This window comes from Saccoglossus kowalevskii, chromosome 2, assembly GCF_978046115.1.
Source record: "Saccoglossus kowalevskii chromosome 2, keSacKowa6.1, whole genome shotgun sequence".
In the NCBI taxonomy this organism is placed as follows: domain Eukaryota; kingdom Metazoa; phylum Hemichordata; class Enteropneusta; family Harrimaniidae; genus Saccoglossus; species Saccoglossus kowalevskii.
This window is the reverse complement of record NC_140642.1, coordinates 21,628,384-21,650,248: the sequence shown is the minus strand read 5'-3', so window position 1 is coordinate 21,650,248 and position 21,865 is coordinate 21,628,384. Positions and strand designations below refer to the sequence as shown.

Genomic DNA, 21,865 nt, shown 5'->3' with positions numbered 1-21,865 from the left:
ACTATTCACACCTGTGTAGCATACTATCTTAAGGTGTTATTAAATTTCCTCATCACATGAGCAAGGTAATGATAATTAAATACTTACAGCCCATGTGAAGAGTTCTTTTTCAACTGTAACAACGGCAAAATGGCAGCTTGAAATGGATACTTGTAATGCGCTATCTCCAATTGTAAAGGTATCTAGCTTCTGTGGTATTTGTCTTCCACCACCAAAATAATATACCTGGACACAATAAAACGTCATTTATATGCATGGCAGATTAAACGAAAAATGAAACTCACTCGTCTATAGAACATGTGTAGGAATAGACATGAATTTATATCGCTCTATTATATTTATTATGCGTCTGTTATTATGAAGAATTTATAAGATAATAGTACGCAAATATGATATTCATGTACGGTACCGGTACATGAAATGTGACGAAGATCATCTTTTGATTAAGTTCAAAGCGTGCATTAATTTAACTTGTTTTGACTGATGGCAACATAGAACACAGAAGGCTCAGAAATGAGCGAGTGTCAAGTAATACATGCTCTGTGAACAATGAAATATCATTAGAAAAAACAACCTCATACTGAACAAGTTCTTTCACGTATTTGCATTTAGTATTTCTAGAAAGGTACTGACCTCACTGGTTTTGGAAGTGACCACTGGTATTGTGTCGGTCTGGCTGACAGACATTCGTAATTTTCTGGATGCAGAGTTCAACTCTTTGACTTTATGTTCCATCTCCCTGTCATGACAGAAGTACATCTCAAATATTTTAAGAGAAAAGCATTGCAAGAAGGGTGCATTCCTGCAGTCATCAATAAGTTCACATGCTTATCAAATAAAATGGTTGTAATGTCTTCTTTGAGTTTAATAATCAGAGTGAATATATTTATCAGATCAAAATTCAACAAGTCATTGAAAATGACACAGTCCCCGTTAAATTTTTGAAACTTCTCTTTGTGCTCGTCATATTGAAATGAAGGGTTTTTTGCGAGTTTGTCCTTGAAACTTGAGTCCCAAGTGGCGTACACAACAGATTGCTTATTTACATCAAATTCATTCAAACACGTGTTGCATGACGACCCCTCTGGTTTAAGACATAGCAACAAAAAACATAGAACGCAAGTGAAAGCATGTCCAAGTTATCACATTTTAAAATAACAAGAAGGCCGCCAGTCGGCCATATTTGATCAAATTGCAAATTGAATTGACATGAACATGTATCCATCTATGACATGCTAAATATCAATGAAAATGATACATTGGTGACAGAGATATAGTAATATGGCCAAAAATAAAAACAGATGTTATTCGGCCATCTTTAATCTGATTATGAAACAAAGTGTATGATCTATGTGCTAAATACGAATCAAAATGGTACATAAATCTTGGAAATATAGTAGTAAGGCCAAAATGTCAGATGGCTGTCAATCGGCCATCCTTGATCCGAATTTGAAACAAATTGTCATGGACATGTATCATAACATGTACATTGTATAAAGTATATGCCAAATTTGAATAAAAACTGGCAAAGCATGTCCAAGATACCACATTTTAATAAAGAAAAAAACAAGATGCCTGCATGGTCGGCAATTTTGATCCAATTGCAAAAGAAATTGTCAAGGACATGTATTCTAACATGTATAATCTATGTACCAAGTTTGAATGAAAACTGACAAGGCATGTCCAAAATACAACATTTTCAAAAAACAAGATGGCTGCCACAAACGGACGGACAGATGCACGGACGGTCAGAGGACATGTATTCTAACATGTATAATCTATGTACCAAGTTTGAATGAAAACTGACAAGGCATGTCCAAAATACAACATTTTCAAAAAACAAGATGGCTGCCACAAACGGACGGACAGATGCACGGACGGTCAGAGGACATGTATCCTAACATGTATAATCTATGTACCAAGTTTTAATGAAAACTGACAAGGCATGTCCAAAATACAACATTTTCAAAAAACAAGATGGCTGCCGCAGATGGACGGACGGATTCACGGATGGTCGGAGGACATGTATCCTAACATGTATAATCTATGTACCAAGTTATGTCCAAAATACAACATTTTCAAAAAACAAGATGGCTGCCACAGACGGACAAACGGATGCACGTACGGTCATATGACATGTATTCTAACATGTATAATCTATGTACCAAATTTGAATGAAAACTGAAAAAGCATGCCCAAAATACAGCATTTCTAAAAAACAAGATGGCTGCCAGTCGGCCATTTTGAAACAAATCGCTAAACCACTGCATGTGCATATGCCCCACATAAAGTACTAGGCACATGCAAAGAATGAACAGAATCGGTTCAATAGATTCCGAAATATGACTCCAGACAGACGCACAGACACACATAAGGATACACGGACGGAGACTAAATGGAACAGGGACTAAAAAGGAAAGAAAAACAATGATGACTCCCTAATAAGCTCAATAGCGACCTCTAATTGTGAATACACAAACTGGTATTAGAAAAACCTTGTTAATTTGCGTAACCATTTATTTTATTCACAGGTTCAGTGATATCTTTGAGAAATCACGAAAAATCTAAAAATTGTTATATCCTACTAGCTGTGGTCCGTTTATTAAGATCGTTCATTTAAATAGCATTTCCACGGTCTAGTGTCTAGGAAAGTGTCTGGGCACAGTCCCTGTGGTCTGGGGTAGAGCAAAGTCCCTTGGTAATTGCCTACCGAGTGCAGGAGTTAAGTGTATGTAAATATCTTGCACCCGCTGTAAGAAGGATTAAAATCGTCTTCATCGAACAGGAAGGAGAACGTATAAGGGTGCCCATGTGAAAACAACAGTAACAGCTGGCTCATACTTACTTTCCCAGACTGCTGAGTATGGGATAAGATAAGATCTGTTCAGCAGACGGTCTTTTCGTTGGATCCTGCTGTAATATTTCGCGTACCAATGCCTGCATGTTATCTGAGTACTGAGAGTTGACCTGCGACTGAAATTTTCCCTTCACTATTTCATAGCACAGCTTGAGGGGATTCTGTTGAGAAAATAATGTGACATGGTAATAAAATAACCAAATATAGATATAAGTTCTTAACAGTATTCATGTGTGGGTGAATCTTGCATGGCAAGGCATAGTATCTGCAGTATTTGATATATTCCCCCAAAAATATTAACAATATTCTTTCATTTAACATAACAATCTACAGCGATGTAATGCATGAAGAATCGTTTATATGCGAGGCAAGCACACTACCTCGCATAGAATTACATCTTCTGAATACAAAAACCAGAGAAACAAGCCATCCATGGCACAGTCCCTGTTAGGTATTAAATTTAAATGTACAGTTTTGTTTATAGTAAATGTCAGAGATATTGATCCAGAAGCTGATGTTTGATTATGATGTTTTTTTACCATTAAAATGATGACATTCAGTCATCTTGCCTCATATCGTCAAACAAGTACTTGTCCATATTGAGAGATATTGCTCTGGAACAGCATTAATTAAAACAAAAGACCACCGATCCTCCATTTTAAACCAGATCATTAAACCAATAAATCCGTATATCTATGACATGATGTATAATGAATATATATAAGCAGCCTGTCGGCTGAGATAGCTCCGCCATTAGCAATGCACATTTCAATTAAAGATCTGAAGATATCATTAGAAAATGAACAGTATGTATAGTATCAAAGCAATCTGACTTGCTGTTTTCAACAAGAATTCAAAAATATCACTTTTCACCAAAAATGACAAAAATATTCATCAATATTAGATAATTGAAGATATCACCACGAAATGAACAAATGTGAGATACATGTAGGTCCACATGTAGTACCTATATATGTAATATCAAAGCAATCAGACTTACAGTTTTTAACAAGAAGTCGAAAATATCACTTTTTACCAAAAATGACAAAAATATTCATCAAAGTTAGAGAATTGAAGATATCATCATGAAATGAACAAATCTTGGGCCTACCCAAGGTACATATACACCAAGTATCAAAGCATTCAGGCTTATAGTTTTGAAGAAGAAGTCGGAAAAGTAAAACATTGACACGGAAAACGACGCCGACGGACAATCACTCATATGATAAGCTCAGCTCAGAGATAAAAATTTGAAAATAATCAGTCATAGTATGTCAGAGATATGGCACTAGAGCCACATTCATTAAAACAAAATGTCTGCCACTCTTCCATTTTGAATCCGATCTGAAAAACACAATGACGTGCATCAGGAGCCCATAATGTCTAATGTAGGTACAACAGAGACAGAGACCTGGTTTCAAATGCCAGAAATTTTGATGATTTTTCAGCACAATAATGGTTGCAATTCAGCCATCTTGAATCAGATCATGAAACAAGTTGATGTGCAATATTATGTATGATGTATGTGTGAAGTTTGTATGTACCCACACACACACACACACAATCAGGAGGTATGTATGGGGGTCTAAAAACTAACTCTGCGACGCGATTGTGCGACTCAATGTTAAATACTTGCTGATTACCGAACCGTGCGGCATGTCGTCGATAAATACTTGTTTACCGTAGTTCGCGAGCAGTCGGCGAAATAACCATTTAAAACTGAACATTTCTATAAGGCATGCTGTGTACCCTTACATCGATCGACCATTGGGATTCGCGCTGTTCGACCAACCAACCAATAGGAATCGTACTCTTCGCAGAGTGACACTGCGATCCTGTCGCAGAGTGCAATAATCGACATTTGGCGAGTCGCACAATCGCGTCGCAGAGTTAGTTTTTAGACCCCCATACATACATGCAATCAGAGGTCAGTCTATCCATCTGAATAAAGATTAATCATATAAAAAAAATAAAAAAACTTACATGACACAACTTACATATTGTTAGTAGAAACAAAACTTGTTTATTAATAATTACTTACAGATGCATCAAATGTCCTGGTTAGTGTGAGTATTTCATACAAGACACATCCTACAGCCCACATATCACTTTTAGAATTATACCTAATATTAGAATGAGAAATAACATGCATTATACCATGCATTTGAACTATGTTTGTAGGGGTCAAAAACATGCTATGTTAGATACTAAATATGCAATAATTATTCATTAGTTTTTAATTTCGCTAATAAGTAAAATTTGATGAATTAAATCCATGTGAACAGAAAAAACACACAATAAAACCTGTTCCCCTGTCATGTGTGTGTATTAAAAACCCAAGGAAATTGCTTAAAATAGTGAAATTAAAATTCGGTAAAAATATATGCTTTAACAGTACATGAATATAGTAACAATACTACACTTAATATTAGAACAATTTTGTCTATTAAAAATTCTTAAATATGAAAAATTAGTTCATGGACTGGTTTTTTAAGTAACAACTGATTCAAGGAATGTTTGATTTCAACACTGATGAATCAGTCAATATCTGATCCATATGGTTTCTATAGTGGGGGTTAGCACTGTTTAACATTGGTGAAGAATAAAAGTCGATAAAATAAGATTATATTGTGGATTACCGTATATTGTATGAAATTCTAACGTCAATGAATCATTGACTAACCCATGCATCAGTTCTGACAAGTTTAACTAAAATATCAACTACCGGTACGGTACTCTTATATTATAAATACAACTGGTGGCTCCTTGAATGCTAAAAATTTAATAACTGACCTGACTGTGTTAAATTCATATTAGTTATCACAACTAGTCTTTATTGCTATTAACTGATAGAAACATTCTATTTCGAAGGACGCAATAATAATAATAAAGTAATTATTATTATTATTAAATTTAAGGTCACAATAATTGGTCACAACAAGGATGGAGAGCTACATTTACTATTTCATACATATGTACATGCTAATGTAACAACTACATTAAGATCTGGTTAGTTGGACTACCGGTAGTTAGTTTATAAACTCACTTTACTTTACTGGCATTAGAAGGATTTGACAAACATGGATGCAGAAGTGCCTAGGGTCAGAGAAGAGTCACTTGCTCACCTTTCGCCTTTGATTATTTCAGGTGACATGTAATATGGTGTCCCAACGAGCTGAAAAAGAAATACAAACAGTGAAGTATAAAGGATTGTAAACACATATAATCCACCTTGTATGCATGTACATACAGCCTGGCATGGTGACCTTATGGGTGGATTCACTTGTCCAAGTGAATTTGCTAACAAAAACACAGTTACTATCTAGTGTTTTCAGTTTTACAGAGATCTTACAGTAAAACCTGTCTAAACTCAACACCAATAGGTCAGAAAAAATTGTTCATTTCACATGGATGTTTGGTTTTAGGCATGTAAGGTCACTGGACAATGAGCTGGAATATTGTGTCAAAGGTGGCATGTTTCAAACCATAAAAGGCTGCTCCAACATGACTATTGTGGTATCAAATCAACACACATGGAGTAAATAGCACCAAGACAGCTGGTCATTACATCATACATATATACATGTCACATAACAAATCACCATGTGTCTAAGCACTTATCAGTGCAAAAGTAATTTTGGCACATGCATATTACCAAACATGAAAAAAAATGTCAAAAATATGGCTGATATCTCTAAATAGATTTCACAGGAGTCTTTATACATAAATGTGAGCAGCATAACAGATGTGAATAATAATAATAATGCTAAATTAGGATTACTAGTTTGATCCTGGAAATTCTTTGTTTCAAATTCAACACATCAAAGTATTTTTCAAAATTATAAGAGTCTTTGAATTTTTCATAAGTCCTCAGTTTAGTTTTTACAGTTAGATTTTTTCTCCCGAAATTTATGTTTTTTTGTTAGATAACATTGCCAATTTGCTTCATATGTTTTGTTAACAAATGGAGAAGGATCGATATAGGATGATAAAGTGGTGAAGGATCATCAATTGATGTTTTTTTTTATTTGAGCTATAATTTGACAACACACTTACCGTGTCCGCCATTTGGCTTTTATTATCTAGTACTTTAGAGATGCCAAAATCACCCAATTTTACCAGTCCCGATTTGGTCAGAAAAATATTTAATGTTTTTATATCCCTGTAAGAAGAGAGAAAAAAAATGTACCATCGTACAGGTTACATGCAAATAATGACAGAGGAATACAGTAACTTCACCGTTAAATATATATAAGGAAGTAAACGGGTATAATAAAAGTTTTCATGATATTGACTTATTGTTAATTTATGTATTTTTCAGCATAAAGCTTATTGAGGCTGTTTAACGTACCATGCGACATTTTATTAACCTTCAAAGAAGTCTCCAATCAAAGAACTAAAAGCAAACATTTCTGTTTTAAATTGATTATCACACAACTATATTATCACACATGTATAAAAACAATGTAAAAATTTGAACATGTTAAAAGCATGAATGCAGAGAAATGCAGTCCTGAGTCATTTCAACGATGAATGGAGTTACTGAATAGCTAATGAAATGTTGACACAAAGTTGGTAAAGACCTCTCCAAGAAAACCATTTTCTTCTTTGCTTTGGTGTGCATAATTTATTCTGCATTCTATTTTTAAACTTTTTTTACTTCCGAGTGTCCTAACAATTCTCTGTAAATGGCCAGGGCTGTAGGGAAGATTGTGAAATAAATGTAGCAGCAGACTTTTAAAACAAACTATTTAGTGCCAGGCAACAGATGAATACAACTGTTGACCTTATTTCATGCACACATTGCAAGTGTACATACAAGTGAAAGGTGTACTTACCTATGTAGAATTCCGTATTCATGAATATGCATCACAGCGGACACGATTTGAAATAAGTACCATATTACAAGCTGAAAATAAAATGTTCATGCTTTTGTTGTTTCATAGTCAAATAAATTATATCAAGCTTTGCTTTCCGCAGAAAATGTGTTTTATTAGTTAAGAACCAGGTCTCCAGAATCTGATGTGTGGTACAATCAACAACTTGACTTTGACATCTAATCATAACATGAACATCAGTTCAATTTAAATAATAAGTATATTCACAACAGATCTACGTATTGGGTGGTTAAGCTAAAATCAATGAATCAATTAGTAATGCATAAATTTACTGACACACTAAACAGCCATATAAAGAAGCACTATAATCTTCATACCAATGCAACTTTTATACCATGTATACTTGTAAATTGACCGATCTGAAGTGAGTATGGTTCTCAAAGCTGTGTCAAGGCACAGCTCAAGCAAACCACTAGAAACATAGCATCACGCTTACCTCTTCTGCAAAAAGTTCGCCATTCTGATTCATAATCTTTTCATACAATGTACCACCTAATGGTTAAATGCATAGTATAAGAAATCTGTCATTTTCTATAATAACGAAGCTGAAGTTGGCATTGGGTTCAGATTTAGGTTCAGATTCATTTTCTGGTTCGAATTCAGCAGCATTATATTCATAGAGGTTTTGAATATAATGTTTGCAAAAGAAATGAAAAATACAATCAACTCACAGGTTTTTTTTTAAAACTAGACACTTTTTCATATTTTCCTAGAGACAAATAAAATGCTGGTACATTTTGCAAAAAGCTAAATCATGTGAAAGATCATTAGATTAATTAAACTTTAAAAATGCCAGTTGAAATTTGAAAGCTTATTTTATTGACTCTAGCCCCTCAGAAACATCCATATATAATTAACATATTTCCATATTTTCCACAGCTTCATCAATATTATTAGAATGAAAATATAATCATATTTTACACAGTTAAGGCAGAACACTAAAATCTTTGAATTACATTGGCAATGTTGTACACTTAATAGACTAACAACCAGCTAACCTAGAACTCAGCTATTGGGAAAAGGTTTGTGAATGACCATATTTCCCCTCCCCCTCCTCATCTCCATACTTGAAATGAAACGTTTTTCATAATCAATTTATAAGGCTTTGACACATGCCATCTCCCGTACAGTACTCTTACCATTTGCGTATTCCATTTCAATCAGTAACGTCTCTTCGTGCAAAAAGTGGTTATAGTAACTTGTAATATTTGGATGATTCAGAAGAGATAAAATTTCTATTTCATTTTGGGAATCTCGTTTCTCTCGTTCGCTGCATCTTGTCAGGTCCACCTCCTTCCATACTACCAGAGAGTTGTCCTTAATATTATGTATTCAAAAAAGCAAAAGTTACATTATGTGTCCCTTTAACTATGCCGTATAATGAGCAAGAATATAAACTCATAAAAAATACATTTCCAGAAACTGATTAAATTGAATACAACCCATCACAACGATCACGTCTGTCTATAATAACTTTATTGCATCTTTAGAAATATGTAGCAATAAACAAACAAAAAATGAAATAAAATTAAAAATCATTTGTGGACAAGATATCACTTATCATGTTTTTCATTTTTCGCTAAGAATGCATTGTGTATACATTTTTCTACAGATAATATTTGTTATCTGTGCTTTGCAATGTATATAGATGATAAAATTAACTCAAAACAGTAGATCATGTCTGTTGAATTAACTTGAAACGTTGGATCAGTGTGTTAATGCTAATGTAAACAACACAGTTGAGCCATAATTATTTGGTTACCAGGCAATGTCCTCAAGCCCTGATGTACAGATAATAAACTTGTCAGAATAATGCAGTGATGATTTTCAACACCGCATCGAAAACTATTGTATTATTTTTATCAGGACTATTTACATGTTAAAAATTCGCGAGAAACAGCAAAGGGAAATGTTGTTCAAAAAATGTATTCACGGATAATAATAACATTTCGTCACGGTGATGATATGAAAGGAGTAATGACGTACCTCAACTTTCCGATATAAAACAGCTTCGCCAAAAGCCCCTCTGCCAAGAATTCGAACTGGTATGTACTGTTCTTCCTGACCACTTTCAAGAATCGCTGTCGAAATCGAGCCACCAGTCGATTCCAAGCTTTCTTCCGCTGCCATTTTTGACACAACTGTTGCCCATGCGCAGTTGAGTAAATATTGGGGTCACTGGGTCGACTGCATCAGCGTTGTGGTTGAAAACGACCAGCGGGGATTTCAATACTTTACATGTAAACTTTCTGGCACCGTATTCCGACGTACTCGCACGAATTGTTAAAAAACTATATTTTTTAGAACGCAATCCCACTTCAGAATATGTCCATGTGAGTGTGATCTCCATATTGCCTGGCTGTATGCTTTTACAAAAGAAAGTTATTTTCAAAACTTTTAGTTTTATTTCATTTTCAAAATTCTTGGTGATGTCACAACCGCGGGTGGTAAAGTCTTGGTCAGAGTTTGATGCAGCAGTGACTGCAGGTGTGAAGCCTGAGACGTTACTTGGTTTGGATCACCTGTCACCTGGGCAACAACATCATCACCATGGAAACCAAGACAAAGCTGGTGAGCATTATAATAAATGGTCATTACTCCTTCATTTGGTCCTGCCTGATGAGAAGGGTTGTTCTTGAACTTGGCCTAGTCCAATAAATACATTGATATCTTTAAGTTTTACACCATTTAGCATGTTTCTGCTTGTATGTGCAATGCATTATGGGACAGAACTTCTTATTCCATATAAATGAAAAACTATTATTATCACTAATTCAAAGGATGGCAGTCGTTGCGCTGTGCATGTGCGACATTAATGCTGTTGATAAACATTGATTTTCCCACAATCCATTTGCACTTTTCTAATAGGAAATCACAAGTATGAGGTTTGACCTGGGCGCACTTGCACTGAATACTGCCGGGGACTCCTTTGATACCTTCCTAACAATACCTAATTAAAGCCTGGTAACGTCTCATTTTGTACTCGTTGATTTGCACAACAGTCAAAGTCGCCATCTTTGTTTATATGAGACCCATATATCTGCACATGCATGGCGCGACGACTACCGGTATCACCCTTTAACTGTATAGTTAAATTAATAGTTTTAGGCTCCATATACTATACATACTCCTCTTGTACTTTGGAAGGCTACATAGACTGTAGCTGATCATTAGCTGTTGACAAGAAAAAGTCTAAATCATTACATATCTGATTGATTTACATTGCTGTGTGTACTGATGAGTATTTGATGTTCTTGTAGAGTATGTCTAAAAGGTTTTTGAAAAAAATTACTGAAGATACAACAACCATTGATGCAGGAAATTAATTTTCAATTTATCAACAATCCTGACACTATAGAAGTCCTCTCTAATTCCAGTGAAAAAATCTTGTTTCCTTAGCTTAAAATGTGGCTTCTAGTAATTGAAAAACTCACTATAGGTAATAGCTGAACAGTTTAGACATTATACCTACAGGTATTATGAGCTATCACGCGACTTTCTCATACCATGTTACCAAGCAATATTTCAAGATATGACAAAATAAATTCACACTATAGAAACCAGTGCAAAAAAGCTTAATTATTCAACTTTTTTTTTTCGTGACATTTTGTACTTTTTTTCCTGACTCAAATTTCATTTTCGGTATCATGTAATAATGAAAACATGAACAAGATGACATCTAATGTTCAAAATCTCCCCAAACCTGTGGTACTACTATAAAACTGTTTATTTTCACTGATATTTAATTTCACTAATGTAATGTTTTTAGCATATTCACTGTTTTTTAATTTTACAAATTTTTCAAGGAGTTTTATTGTTATTTAACATGTTCACATAGATTTATTTTAGCAAATTACTTATCAATGATAATAGCGAAATTAATAAATAATTAACGTATTTACAGTACGCTGAGAACAGAAGAGTTAGGAACGAGATGGTCTGTGTTGTTTTTACATTGCACTTGGAATACACTTGGCGTTGGGCTAACAAAAAAATGGTAATTTGGTAACCTACAGTCTTTGTATTTCAGTATAAAATAAATGTTAAAATCTTCTGATACTTTAATATGCAAGAAGATAGCGAAATATTGGAACAAGCGACACGTACCCATAAGACTTCTTTTTGGAAACTGCCATCTCAATTTGAGCCATACTTACCAAGTATCAAAGCAATTGAGTTGTTACAAAAAAATTCACCAAAAATAGAGAATTGAGGATATCATCACAAAATGAACAAATCTGACAGAGGCAGGCCAAATTAATAATATGTTATTTTCTTAATGCGTTCATTATTATTGGTTAATGCCAACATAGAATTTATGCAAATATTCAGACATTAACATTGAAGACATTTGTAACAGTTAGTAATGTTAAGATGACTTAGTGGTGGCAGCATATTTGGAAGTGAAATCAACCAATATAAATATTCTATAATATGGAAATATGTCATCTTGAAAAAGCAAAAACAATTGCTCATTATTTTGTCAGATTTTCTATTTTTCTTTCTCGGTTAGTCATCATACTCATATTTGTTATTCGGTGGTGCATTTTAACTTCAAACAGACCATGGTCAACATTTATTTGGGATGCAACCCAATAAAGAAACCAGACATACTGCCCTCTGTTGGTATGCTTGGAAAATAGCTTCATTACCATATATATGGTAACATTGCTGTGAACATAGCAATATGTTCTCAAAAAAAACAAAAAAACAATTAACATTATGATAAACAGAATGAACTTTTTATAACCCTTTTTTCCCCCAGGAACATCAGATTTATTCAAAGACAGATTAACAGTGCATGGATTAACAGAACAACCTTTGAAATACAGATATTCCCATTTCAAACCATCCCAGTTACCGTCCATCGAAAAAACTCTTGATCTGAAACCAATAGCAACACCACCATCTGTACCTCTGAATGAAATACTTGGCCCATGGTAAGTACCGGTACATGTTTAGTGAAGAAATATTAATTCTCATCATTTTGTACGATTGCAACTATAGATCATCACATCATTTTATTTGCAATCTTGTTAAAAATGAAAGCCATTTTCTTCAATTTATACTCCTTTCGATAATCAAACATTTTGTTTTAGGTGCTGCATTTTACAGGTTTAATCTATTCGTCAACAGAGGGCGCTGTGCCATGGCAAAATAGGTGGTGGGGGGGGGGGGGGGTTGGCACATACTTTTTTTTGGTGCTCTGCACGCTACCAGTAAAATTTTGTTTGTTTGAGGTCTTGTAAGTTGATAAGCTCTACCAAAAAGCCCGACCAAAAAAAAAAATCAATGTACTACATGTATTTATTTAAACCATGGTCATGGGGGATACAAACCAGGTGTACAAGTGGTTCATGTGTACGTAGCTAAGATTTAAATAATTTGGTTTTTGAGAGTTTTGGCCAATCAGAATGTTGTTGCGAGTACACATAGCTTAAAGCGACAGTAGCTTACCAAAATACTGTTTTTAGACACAATTGCGTAGACAAAATGACTCTACACAGGACTATTATCACATTAATTGCAATGTGAAAACTAAGTGTCAAGTACCGGGTAGTCCCCATTTCGTTGGAATCATTCCTATGGTGGGAACCATATGAAATTATGATGCACAACCCACACTATTATTGGGAATTACACATACAATCATCGGCAATGTATTTCACACAGCATAAGTTGTCATCTTGTACCAAAATCCCAGAGGTTTGCTTGAATAAATTGGATTGTAATAGATGGCACCTCTGGAGACCTGAACGTAAACCTGCGTCGATTTTTTGTACGCCATTGGTATATAGCCTACATGTTGTACTTTCAGTAGCCAAACAAACTGACATAGGAAAGAATTTATTAAAAAGTTACAGCTTTTGTCACTTTAATTTGTTCAGAGTTGTTGGCATTTTGAACTTGTATACCATAACTATAGATAGTCTAGAATTCCCATTGGTCAATTAATATTGTTTTGATTACCGTATGTACAAGTACTGACAATCCATTTTTATCCTCTTTCAGCTTCATTGGTGGTGTAGGCAACAGACAATGTTCGGCCGAAGAAAGTGATCAAGACAATCACAAACAATGAGGTTACTTGAATGGTATCAAGTAAATCCTTCTCAGCTGAACATTCACTCTGAATTAAACGACATTGTTTCTGAAAACCAGCAAGTTAATGATCTTCAGTGTGTGTGAACAAGCAAGACATTTGTTGTTGTGCTTACTGTAGTTTGGAGAAGGGGGAACATTCAATTACTGTATGCAAACACAGACTCTTGCATCATTCATTAAAGAAATTTGCATTATGATAATGCTTTATTGACAGTCATGTACACCTTGTGAAATATCCTCAGTTGTTTAGTAGAATAAAATTATTCATTCAGTTTTCTAAAATATTTTAATCACTTGGGTGTGCAAGAGCATGTACATCCAAAATGACTTGTCATATGAAATTATACAGGGGGGGGGGGGGGGGGGTAATGGATACATGTTTAACTACAATATTTTCAATTCATTAAATATAACAATGCTACAGCTGCACAAAATGTAGCCAATAAGTGGGAATATGTTGATATTACACACAATAACATTGGTACCAACTTTGCATCAAGGAGTAAACTGATAAACACAAGACATGATGGCAGAAAAAATGAACAGTTATTTCACATGGCGGACATTGCCCGCCTTAAAAAAATGTGTACCAATGCATTGAAGGCTTGGCCCTCTACCTCATTGGTTTTAAAAACATTGCAATTCCTACAAGGCAATGGGTGCTCTGGTACATGACCCTGCAGTGCTGATATAAATCAAATAAATGTCTGCCTATATTCAGATTGTTTTTCTTAGTTTGTCAACCATTGGGGGGGGAGGGGTCGGTCCAACACTGACAGCGTGAATGAACTAAACAGATGAGCTAGGGATGCACATGTTTGATGCTAATAATAAATGGACATTACCTGATTTCCATTTAGATTTTGAGAGGGGTGAAGTATCTATTGGTAACTCGGTTGTCTACATTCATACACATGTACAGAGTACCAAATTTCTAAGTGGGAACCCATCTAAACCAAAATATAAAATGTACACTGCAAAATGTCTCTGTACTTTGGTTTGTACAAGTTTTTTCTGAAACTTATTCATCAATCAAATTTTTGTATTTTGAACCCTAATAGAGCAATTACTGCATTACTTTTTTTTGACCAATAAGGGGTACCATTTGTGATTAAGATACATGAAACTAAATATTCACTTCACAAAATGTTAACTCAATCACTGCACATCTCTCTGTGAAATGCCCATCTTTACCTTGTATCAACCCATAACTGACGAATATTATTAATTTTACTTTTAGAATTCCATGAGCGACATTGTAAAATAATAAAATATGGACATGATAGAGTTATTTTGACTTGTCAATGTTTACACTAGTGTTACATAAAGTGCTACACTAACTGTACATGCTTTCATTAAAATGTTATGTTCATAATGTGCTCGTGAATGTGCAAATACTAGTAGTTGCATAATTTACAAGGCTTTGAAATTGTACAACACTGTCCCTACTCGCATTCAAATAGATATTAGCTGGGTGTTTTGATTGTAGGGAACTAAAGGCATTTCAAAGGTACTTTAAATGAATACATCTAACTGTGGACAAGTGATATTTCAACTACTTGTCTAATTTATTTTACACTGTCATCAGTGAGAAAATACACAATTCAAACACAAATAAATTGTAGCAAATGCCAAGAAAAGTTAAATAAACAAAAAAAAATATTTCAGAAATCCTAAATGGATTATTAAAACATTAATAAAATACTGTCCAAAAGTGATTTTTGTAACTTTTTTTTAAAAAAAAGGTTATTCGAGATTTATGCGTACTATGCATAGTTGTTTTTTTCAAAAACTGACTTATTGAATTCTACATCATTGAGTAAGGAAGTATTGAAGCTGCTACAAAACTGATATGAAAAATACAAGTTTACTGTGGCATTGAAGAATGTGGGTGGAAAACACTTGTTCAGCCACTAATCTGGGATGACATTGAATAATCCAGTCACACATGTGTATCAACACAGATTTGTGATACTGTAAAAGTATTAGTTTTCATTGATAACTATTCAATTTAAATTTGCAAGTTATTATGGAATATAACAAAATTAAAACTGAGTAACTAATGCATTTACATTAATAACCTAGTCAGTCAAGTGCAAAGAATCATGGGGTTTGGAAGTTCCATTTCTCAGGAGTACCTTCCCATAGTGCACATCAGGTCAATTCAATACATGTTCTGAAATATAAATTTAACAAACTCTAGTCTGAGTGAGCCGAGAGCATACTCCCATTTGTCCGACACAGAAATAGTACATTTGTACAATTCTACATTGTGATGACAGACAGGGAATTTACATCAAGGTAGTAACAAATGCATTCTTTTATGTTATCAAGCTTTATTGGACACGGACCGTGACACTCAAAATAGAAAAATCACTAGCATTTTAAAGAAACTTAATTATTAGTATTCAACTATTAGTTTTTGTATGTATGGAATCAGACAGGAATAACCACTATGGCCAAGATATCCCATGCAAGCAAGCACTTCACCGACTAGGGTTATATTCTTCCCCAGTGTCGTACAATTTCCCCAACTTTATTCATCCTGTGACATTTTTTCGCTCAGTCTGTCTTACAGAAATAACTTCTTTGAAGCACAGAGATAATTATTTTGCACCGTTGCAACTTTTCATAAAATGGGATGAACAGAAATGTGCCTGGAAAATAGTATTATTTCTCTAAGACAATATTGCTGTCTGTCACAATTTACATCTTGCATTTGTAATACAATAATTATTCAATTAATTTCTTGGCCTTGAAATATCTTCTCAAATAGAATACTTGCCACGTTGCTAAACTTAAAAGGCAAACCATGGAGAAAATGCTAAAATACAGCACTCTTGAGTTTGTTGATTCTGCAAGAAAAATACAAAAAAAATTATCGTCAATCATACCTTTTCTAAAAACACAAACAACAATAATTCAATAATTTAATGCAATCAATAATCTACTACTGCTGTCTTTAAAGATAGACCCATAAAGTGAAAATAGAGAAGTCATGGTTGATGCAAAAATTAAAAAATTTATATTAACCGACAGGCACAGAGTGTTTACTCAAAACTCAATTTGTTTTGGGATCCAATTTACAAGAGTGTGATCAACAGGTTAGGGGAGAGACTGGCTTCAATACTTCACATGAAACAATGCCAATAAAGCATTATCATAATGCAAATTTCTTTCATAAACCATATGGTGAACATAAAAAAAGGATTAACAATTCTGTAAGGAGACATGTCAATTCGTGATTGGTGGATGGTTATGTTTAGTAATAACAATACGTGTTGTAACACATAGCAGTCAAAGTCCAATAAGTCAGAAATCATTTTTTTTTAAATGACATAAATAATATTTTACTTGCCATTTGTATCTCTCATCTCTTCTTCTCTGGCTCTCATATAAGCAAAATCATTTACAATAGACTCTGAGAGATCCTCTAGTCTCCTAAGTTCAACTTCCATAGGTTTCAGCTTCTCCGCCTTAGCAATCTGAAATTAGCATAATTTATGCAAATTGAGGCAAATATGCAATCAGCCCTAGAAATTAAGATCGATGGTCAGTGGGAGTCTCAAAATTTCACAAATGTGCTAATAAAAATACTAACAAGCAATCTGAACATCTATTCATGCAAAATGCACCTTGTGGAACAATATTCACAGAATACAGGCTTATGAAACCATGACCAAAATGTTGACTGATAAGTTGGGATACTTATAGCAGGCAAGTACTTCCCCCTGGGTGCCCGGATGAGCCTCAGTGGTCTGGGGTGCAGGCTTCAAACCTGTAGCCGATTAGCGTCGGAGCGGTTCAATTCCGCCTTCTGGGCGACTTTGGGAAAAAACAGACCGACTGCAACATCAGTTATACTTTCGAAGTAGACAACAAACAGGATTGGCAAATGTTTTATATGTTTAACGAAAACAACTCTGACCCATGCACCTAATTGCAGATGCAAAACCGAATTATTGATTATTTTTGTAAAATTTAGACTTCCCAGTTAAACTATGCCTGCATTGCATGTACCTGAAACCAGACATTGTTCATTAAGGTAAATTAAATTGAAAAGCAACTTGTCCAAAAACAAATACAGGTTATTACAGTGAGCAAGGTAAACTTACATCATCATAGGTTCGAGCTTCTACACCCTTCTTCAAATAAAGAGACACTTCTCTGTCTGCACCTCTTCCACCTGGAAACAGAATTTAATTTAAATGTGTCAGAAATTAACATGCAAGCTACAAGATATTGAGATTTCTAGCCACAGAATATAGAAATGCAGTGGTACAACAATATAGATCATAGAGATCATCTTATAAATGAATAAGACGTTACTTTTTAACATGGTTAACTAATACACAGTTTTCTTAACCTTTTCCCCACCCAATTTATTCTGCATTTTTTTTCTTGTATTCTTCAATATTTCTGGAAACGAACCTTTATTTTTGAGCCAACAGACAAAATTTTAGTCAATTTTCAGTTTTAACTCAAAAAATGTGTCTATTTTTGTCCCAAGCTATTTTGTGAATTTCTGATAAAGGAGGGTGGTGACAAATGTTAAGCCAATACAGGTCATAATTAAACATGAAAACAGCACCTGTACTTATTTGTATTATACAATTTATAGTTAGTGTTAAGATTACAAAACATTTTTATTTAGTATTATCATATACATTAAACATTTACCAGTCACAGATGTATGCATACAATTAGGAGAAAACTAGGAAAAATAATCTCAATTATAGAAGTTGAATACTATCAACAGGAACTATATAAAAATGTGCAGCTATAACATTTATTTCATGTGTTGTTGGGTGTTTTATTTTTTTTTTTTTGGGGGGGGGGGGGGGGGGGTTATGTAATTAAAAATTGTATTTATATTCCCGAATATACATTACTATACATTTATAGTGATACAAAAGATAACATGTTATAATGATCAAATGCTAAGGGGTCAGTATTTACAAACATATTGCAAGTCATAATACATTGATAGTTTCAGTATGCATGCAGTATGTTACGTCTATGTCTGGTTCATAGTACCAATATACACTTTACAGTACTAGTAATTTTACTAGCGATACACAAGTAAGGTTTGGTACTAATGCAGCGGTATTGCACAAACTAAATTTGATCACTACAATGAATCAATCGAATTCAGTTGCACAGTCACAGTGAGTGTAGTGTACATGTATGGCTCAATATTAATTCAATATTATATTTACCTGCAACCATTTTAGTGTGGAAACAGACCTCAAACATATCATAGTCGTCTGTGGTGAAAGCAAATTTTCCTTTAGTTGCATCGTCTTTCGTGTACAATATGTGTCCATTTGAATCTGCAACCTGGTTAACAAAAATATTATTTGAGATCATGTACAACATTGAAGGTGAGGTAAAGTTAAACTGAGCAAAACCATATTGTCCAATTTAAAATGAAACTCTGAATAGCGATACGAGTTGTATGAGCCATCTACTTACGTGAAGCAGTGTTTTCTGTCCCGGTGCATCTGAAAGGTCATAGTCACCGGTCACTAACACATCTTTGTGGATTTCTTCTTTCAAACATTTCCTGTTATTGACAGGCAGATAAAAAGACAAGCTTTGCACGCCGACGAAACATATTAGCGCAACAGCGATTAACACCTGAAAAATGTTCATCTTAAAAAAAAATTAAGAATTGTCTCTGCCGTCACGATATAGCTGACGAAGGCATCAACACCGTCCAACTTTGTAGAATATATCGCCACTCTAACAGATGTGATACAACCGCGAACCCACGAAGCAAACGTGGCAAGGGCTGAGCTCGGCAATCTTCGGTAACGATCGTACACAGCGAACTTGTATGTTTGTACGTATTTAATGTCTCCAACCGCAGTTTTAAATTTATTATCAATTATTTCCATTCTATATTCATTTCTCACTATCAGTGTCGCATAAAATACTTAATAAAATTTTATAATAGAATCGTTTTAATGTTTTAATACCATACTAGCAAATTATAAATCTCCGTTGATGGAGTTTTGTGTCAACAAACAAATAAGCAACCCAAATCACTTCCGGTATACAACGTGTGTCTCGTTTCCCTGGATATTTTGGCGTTGTTCACTTCGTTTTATACACCTGCATGTTTACACCCGGCAGACAGATGAAAATTTGATTCATTAAGGTGTGTATTTATTGGTTGCGTATCTTAATTTGTATTGTGTATTCGATTTTTAAAAATGTGTTGATCGATTCTCGTAAACGATGGGGGCGCTGTCTATTGGAATGGCTATTCCAAAACACTTTGCACAGATCAGACAAGACTCTTGGATTAAAATAAAATGACTTACTTTCAAAAATTGTTAAGCAAATCGATGAGGGATAGGTGTTGCGCTATTATAACATTTGTGATGGACAAAATTAATTACCACTGCCTTTCCTTCCAACTCTTTATGGGAAATGCTTCACATCATGTATTGATTTTGTAATATCGTCATTCTCTGACCGTTTAACAGAGAATCATGTATGTGATTTAGTGACTTGATGAAACCCTACGATAAACACAACCACAACCAAATCTATTGAACTGCTCGGGATGTTCGATTATATTCTTGGTTGATTCTGACCATTTGTGATTCCTTGGAGGTACTTGAATGTGTTCATTTAATACATAATCTTGGTTATTGTTTGGTGTGAAATGTGAACAACAAGCTTTTGAATAAGGTGTAATTACTGTATTATTATGCTAATTCTAGAAACCATTAAAATAAATTAATGGCATTATGTTTCTGTCAGCATTAACATTATTTTTATGATTATTCACAGGAGTTTTGACTATCTTTGCACGGTGCTATTTCATCAAGAAGCTACCATGTTTCTGACATGTATCCAGAGTAAGAAAACTTTCACTGATTGATGATTTACAAGTCAATTTACAAATAATATCCATTGTTCTACAATTATGCACAGTAATATACAAATAGCGTAAATTACTGTGTAAGAGACAACTGAGCCAATTCAGGAAAAACTGCACAATTTTGACAAGTAAACATTGGAATGCTTAAGACAGTGATCGAATCACTAACATTTGCAAAAATTCATTTTCATGTATGTCATCAAAGTAAAACTTGATAGTAGTAAATATTAATTGGTTTAAATCATTTCAACAGAAATATACTATATCCCGTGACAATTACCTTTTTTTGAAGTCGTGGTGCAGTCTGTTTTGATAACTAAAAACTCAAAAATCAGCTTTTTTTATTGACACTGTACTAACCAATTTTCATCCTTTTTCCCCCACCTATTCTCAACACTGTATCTAAATAGTGGCAAAGACCAAAAGCAAGTAAGTATTTGTCTCTCTAACTATCCATGGAGGTTTTAAAACTATGTGATAATATATTTTGTTGATGAAGCAAGGTGTACACATGGTCAGTCACAGAAAAATTACAATACATGTATTTAAGTTTTAATGAGATTGACCGCAGTTATAAAACCTTTACATTACTTGCCTTCACAGGTCAATTCTTGTCATGTTGGAAAGTGCAGCTGGAACTGGTTCCAAACTGTTTTACAGGAGAAACAGACTCAAAGAAAAATATATCCTGAGAAAATTTGATAAGCGATGTAAGAAAGCTCATAATATTAATTTATTAATTATTGTTCCAAAATATGAAATTTAAGAGAAAAAAAACAATTATTATAATATTGAAGACATAAAATTGTCTTTTTAAAATTGATTTTCTTTCTTTTTTTTAGTGGGAAGACACGCAATATTTATTGAAAAGAAAAAGATCAAGTCAATGTGATAGACAGCTGAAAGTTTTAGATATTTATTTGCAGTATTTTGTCTTATCAGAAGTGTGGATGAATATCAGTGTTCCAACTGTTTCATGGGAAGCCTTTGCTTCCTGCTTAAGCATAGGCACAATAACAACTGAACCACTCTCAATACAGAAAAAATCATTATATAAATTGTTTTTAAATTGAATAAAACATAAAAACCGTTTTTGTTAAAAGAGATAAA

At 34.0% G+C, this 21,865-nt stretch overlaps 4 protein-coding genes and 1 non-coding gene across 5 annotated transcripts in view; 3 read left to right on the top strand and 2 right to left on the bottom strand.

Annotated features, from left to right (window-relative positions):
- LOC102810080 (serine/threonine-protein kinase Nek9-like) overlaps positions 1-9,949 on the bottom strand; it is a 134,383-nt gene extending 124,434 nt beyond the window's left edge. The window contains exons 1-10 of the mRNA XM_085505317.1: positions 9,742-9,949; positions 8,895-9,072; positions 8,192-8,247; positions 7,696-7,766; positions 6,914-7,019; positions 5,983-6,032; positions 4,899-4,980; positions 2,846-3,018; positions 634-739; positions 88-225 (exon numbers count right to left, since the gene is read on the bottom strand). Of these exons, the coding sequence (XP_085361443.1) occupies positions 88-225; positions 634-739; positions 2,846-3,018; positions 4,899-4,980; positions 5,983-6,032; positions 6,914-7,019; positions 7,696-7,766; positions 8,192-8,247; positions 8,895-9,072; positions 9,742-9,885 (1,104 nt within the window). The 5' untranslated portion in view covers positions 9,886-9,949. The remainder of the gene's footprint in view (positions 1-87; positions 226-633; positions 740-2,845; positions 3,019-4,898; positions 4,981-5,982; positions 6,033-6,913; positions 7,020-7,695; positions 7,767-8,191; positions 8,248-8,894; positions 9,073-9,741) is intronic.
- On the top strand, positions 9,932-14,142 carry LOC144363544 (uncharacterized). The gene is made up of 3 exons (XM_078014128.2): positions 9,932-10,326; positions 12,521-12,695; positions 13,768-14,142. Exons 1-3 carry the CDS (start codon positions 10,119-10,121, stop codon positions 13,835-13,837), a joined length of 453 nt encoding a protein of 150 aa, XP_077870254.2. The 5' UTR covers positions 9,932-10,118; the 3' UTR covers positions 13,838-14,142.
- LOC100367031 (transmembrane emp24 domain-containing protein 10-like) lies at positions 14,033-19,678 on the bottom strand. Its single transcript, XM_006823680.3, has 5 exons — positions 19,336-19,678; positions 19,080-19,200; positions 17,976-18,046; positions 17,219-17,345; positions 14,033-16,715 (listed from the first exon to the last, which is right to left on the bottom strand). The coding sequence occupies exons 1-5, from the start codon at positions 19,513-19,515 to the stop codon at positions 16,594-16,596; spliced, it is 621 nt and encodes a 206-aa protein (XP_006823743.1). The 5' UTR covers positions 19,516-19,678; the 3' UTR covers positions 14,033-16,593.
- On the top strand, positions 17,598-17,684 carry TRNASTOP-UCA (transfer RNA opal suppressor (anticodon UCA)). The gene has a single exon. It is a non-coding gene; the product is annotated as a tRNA-Sec (tRNA).
- Positions 19,679-19,900: 222 nt separating the features above from the next.
- LOC102808037 (large ribosomal subunit protein bL33m-like) lies at positions 19,901-21,865 on the top strand. Its single transcript, XM_078014138.2, has 5 exons — positions 19,901-20,023; positions 20,665-20,732; positions 21,166-21,184; positions 21,359-21,465; positions 21,598-21,865. Exons 2-5 carry the CDS (start codon positions 20,711-20,713, stop codon positions 21,645-21,647), a joined length of 198 nt encoding a protein of 65 aa, XP_077870264.1. The 5' UTR covers positions 19,901-20,023; positions 20,665-20,710; the 3' UTR covers positions 21,648-21,865.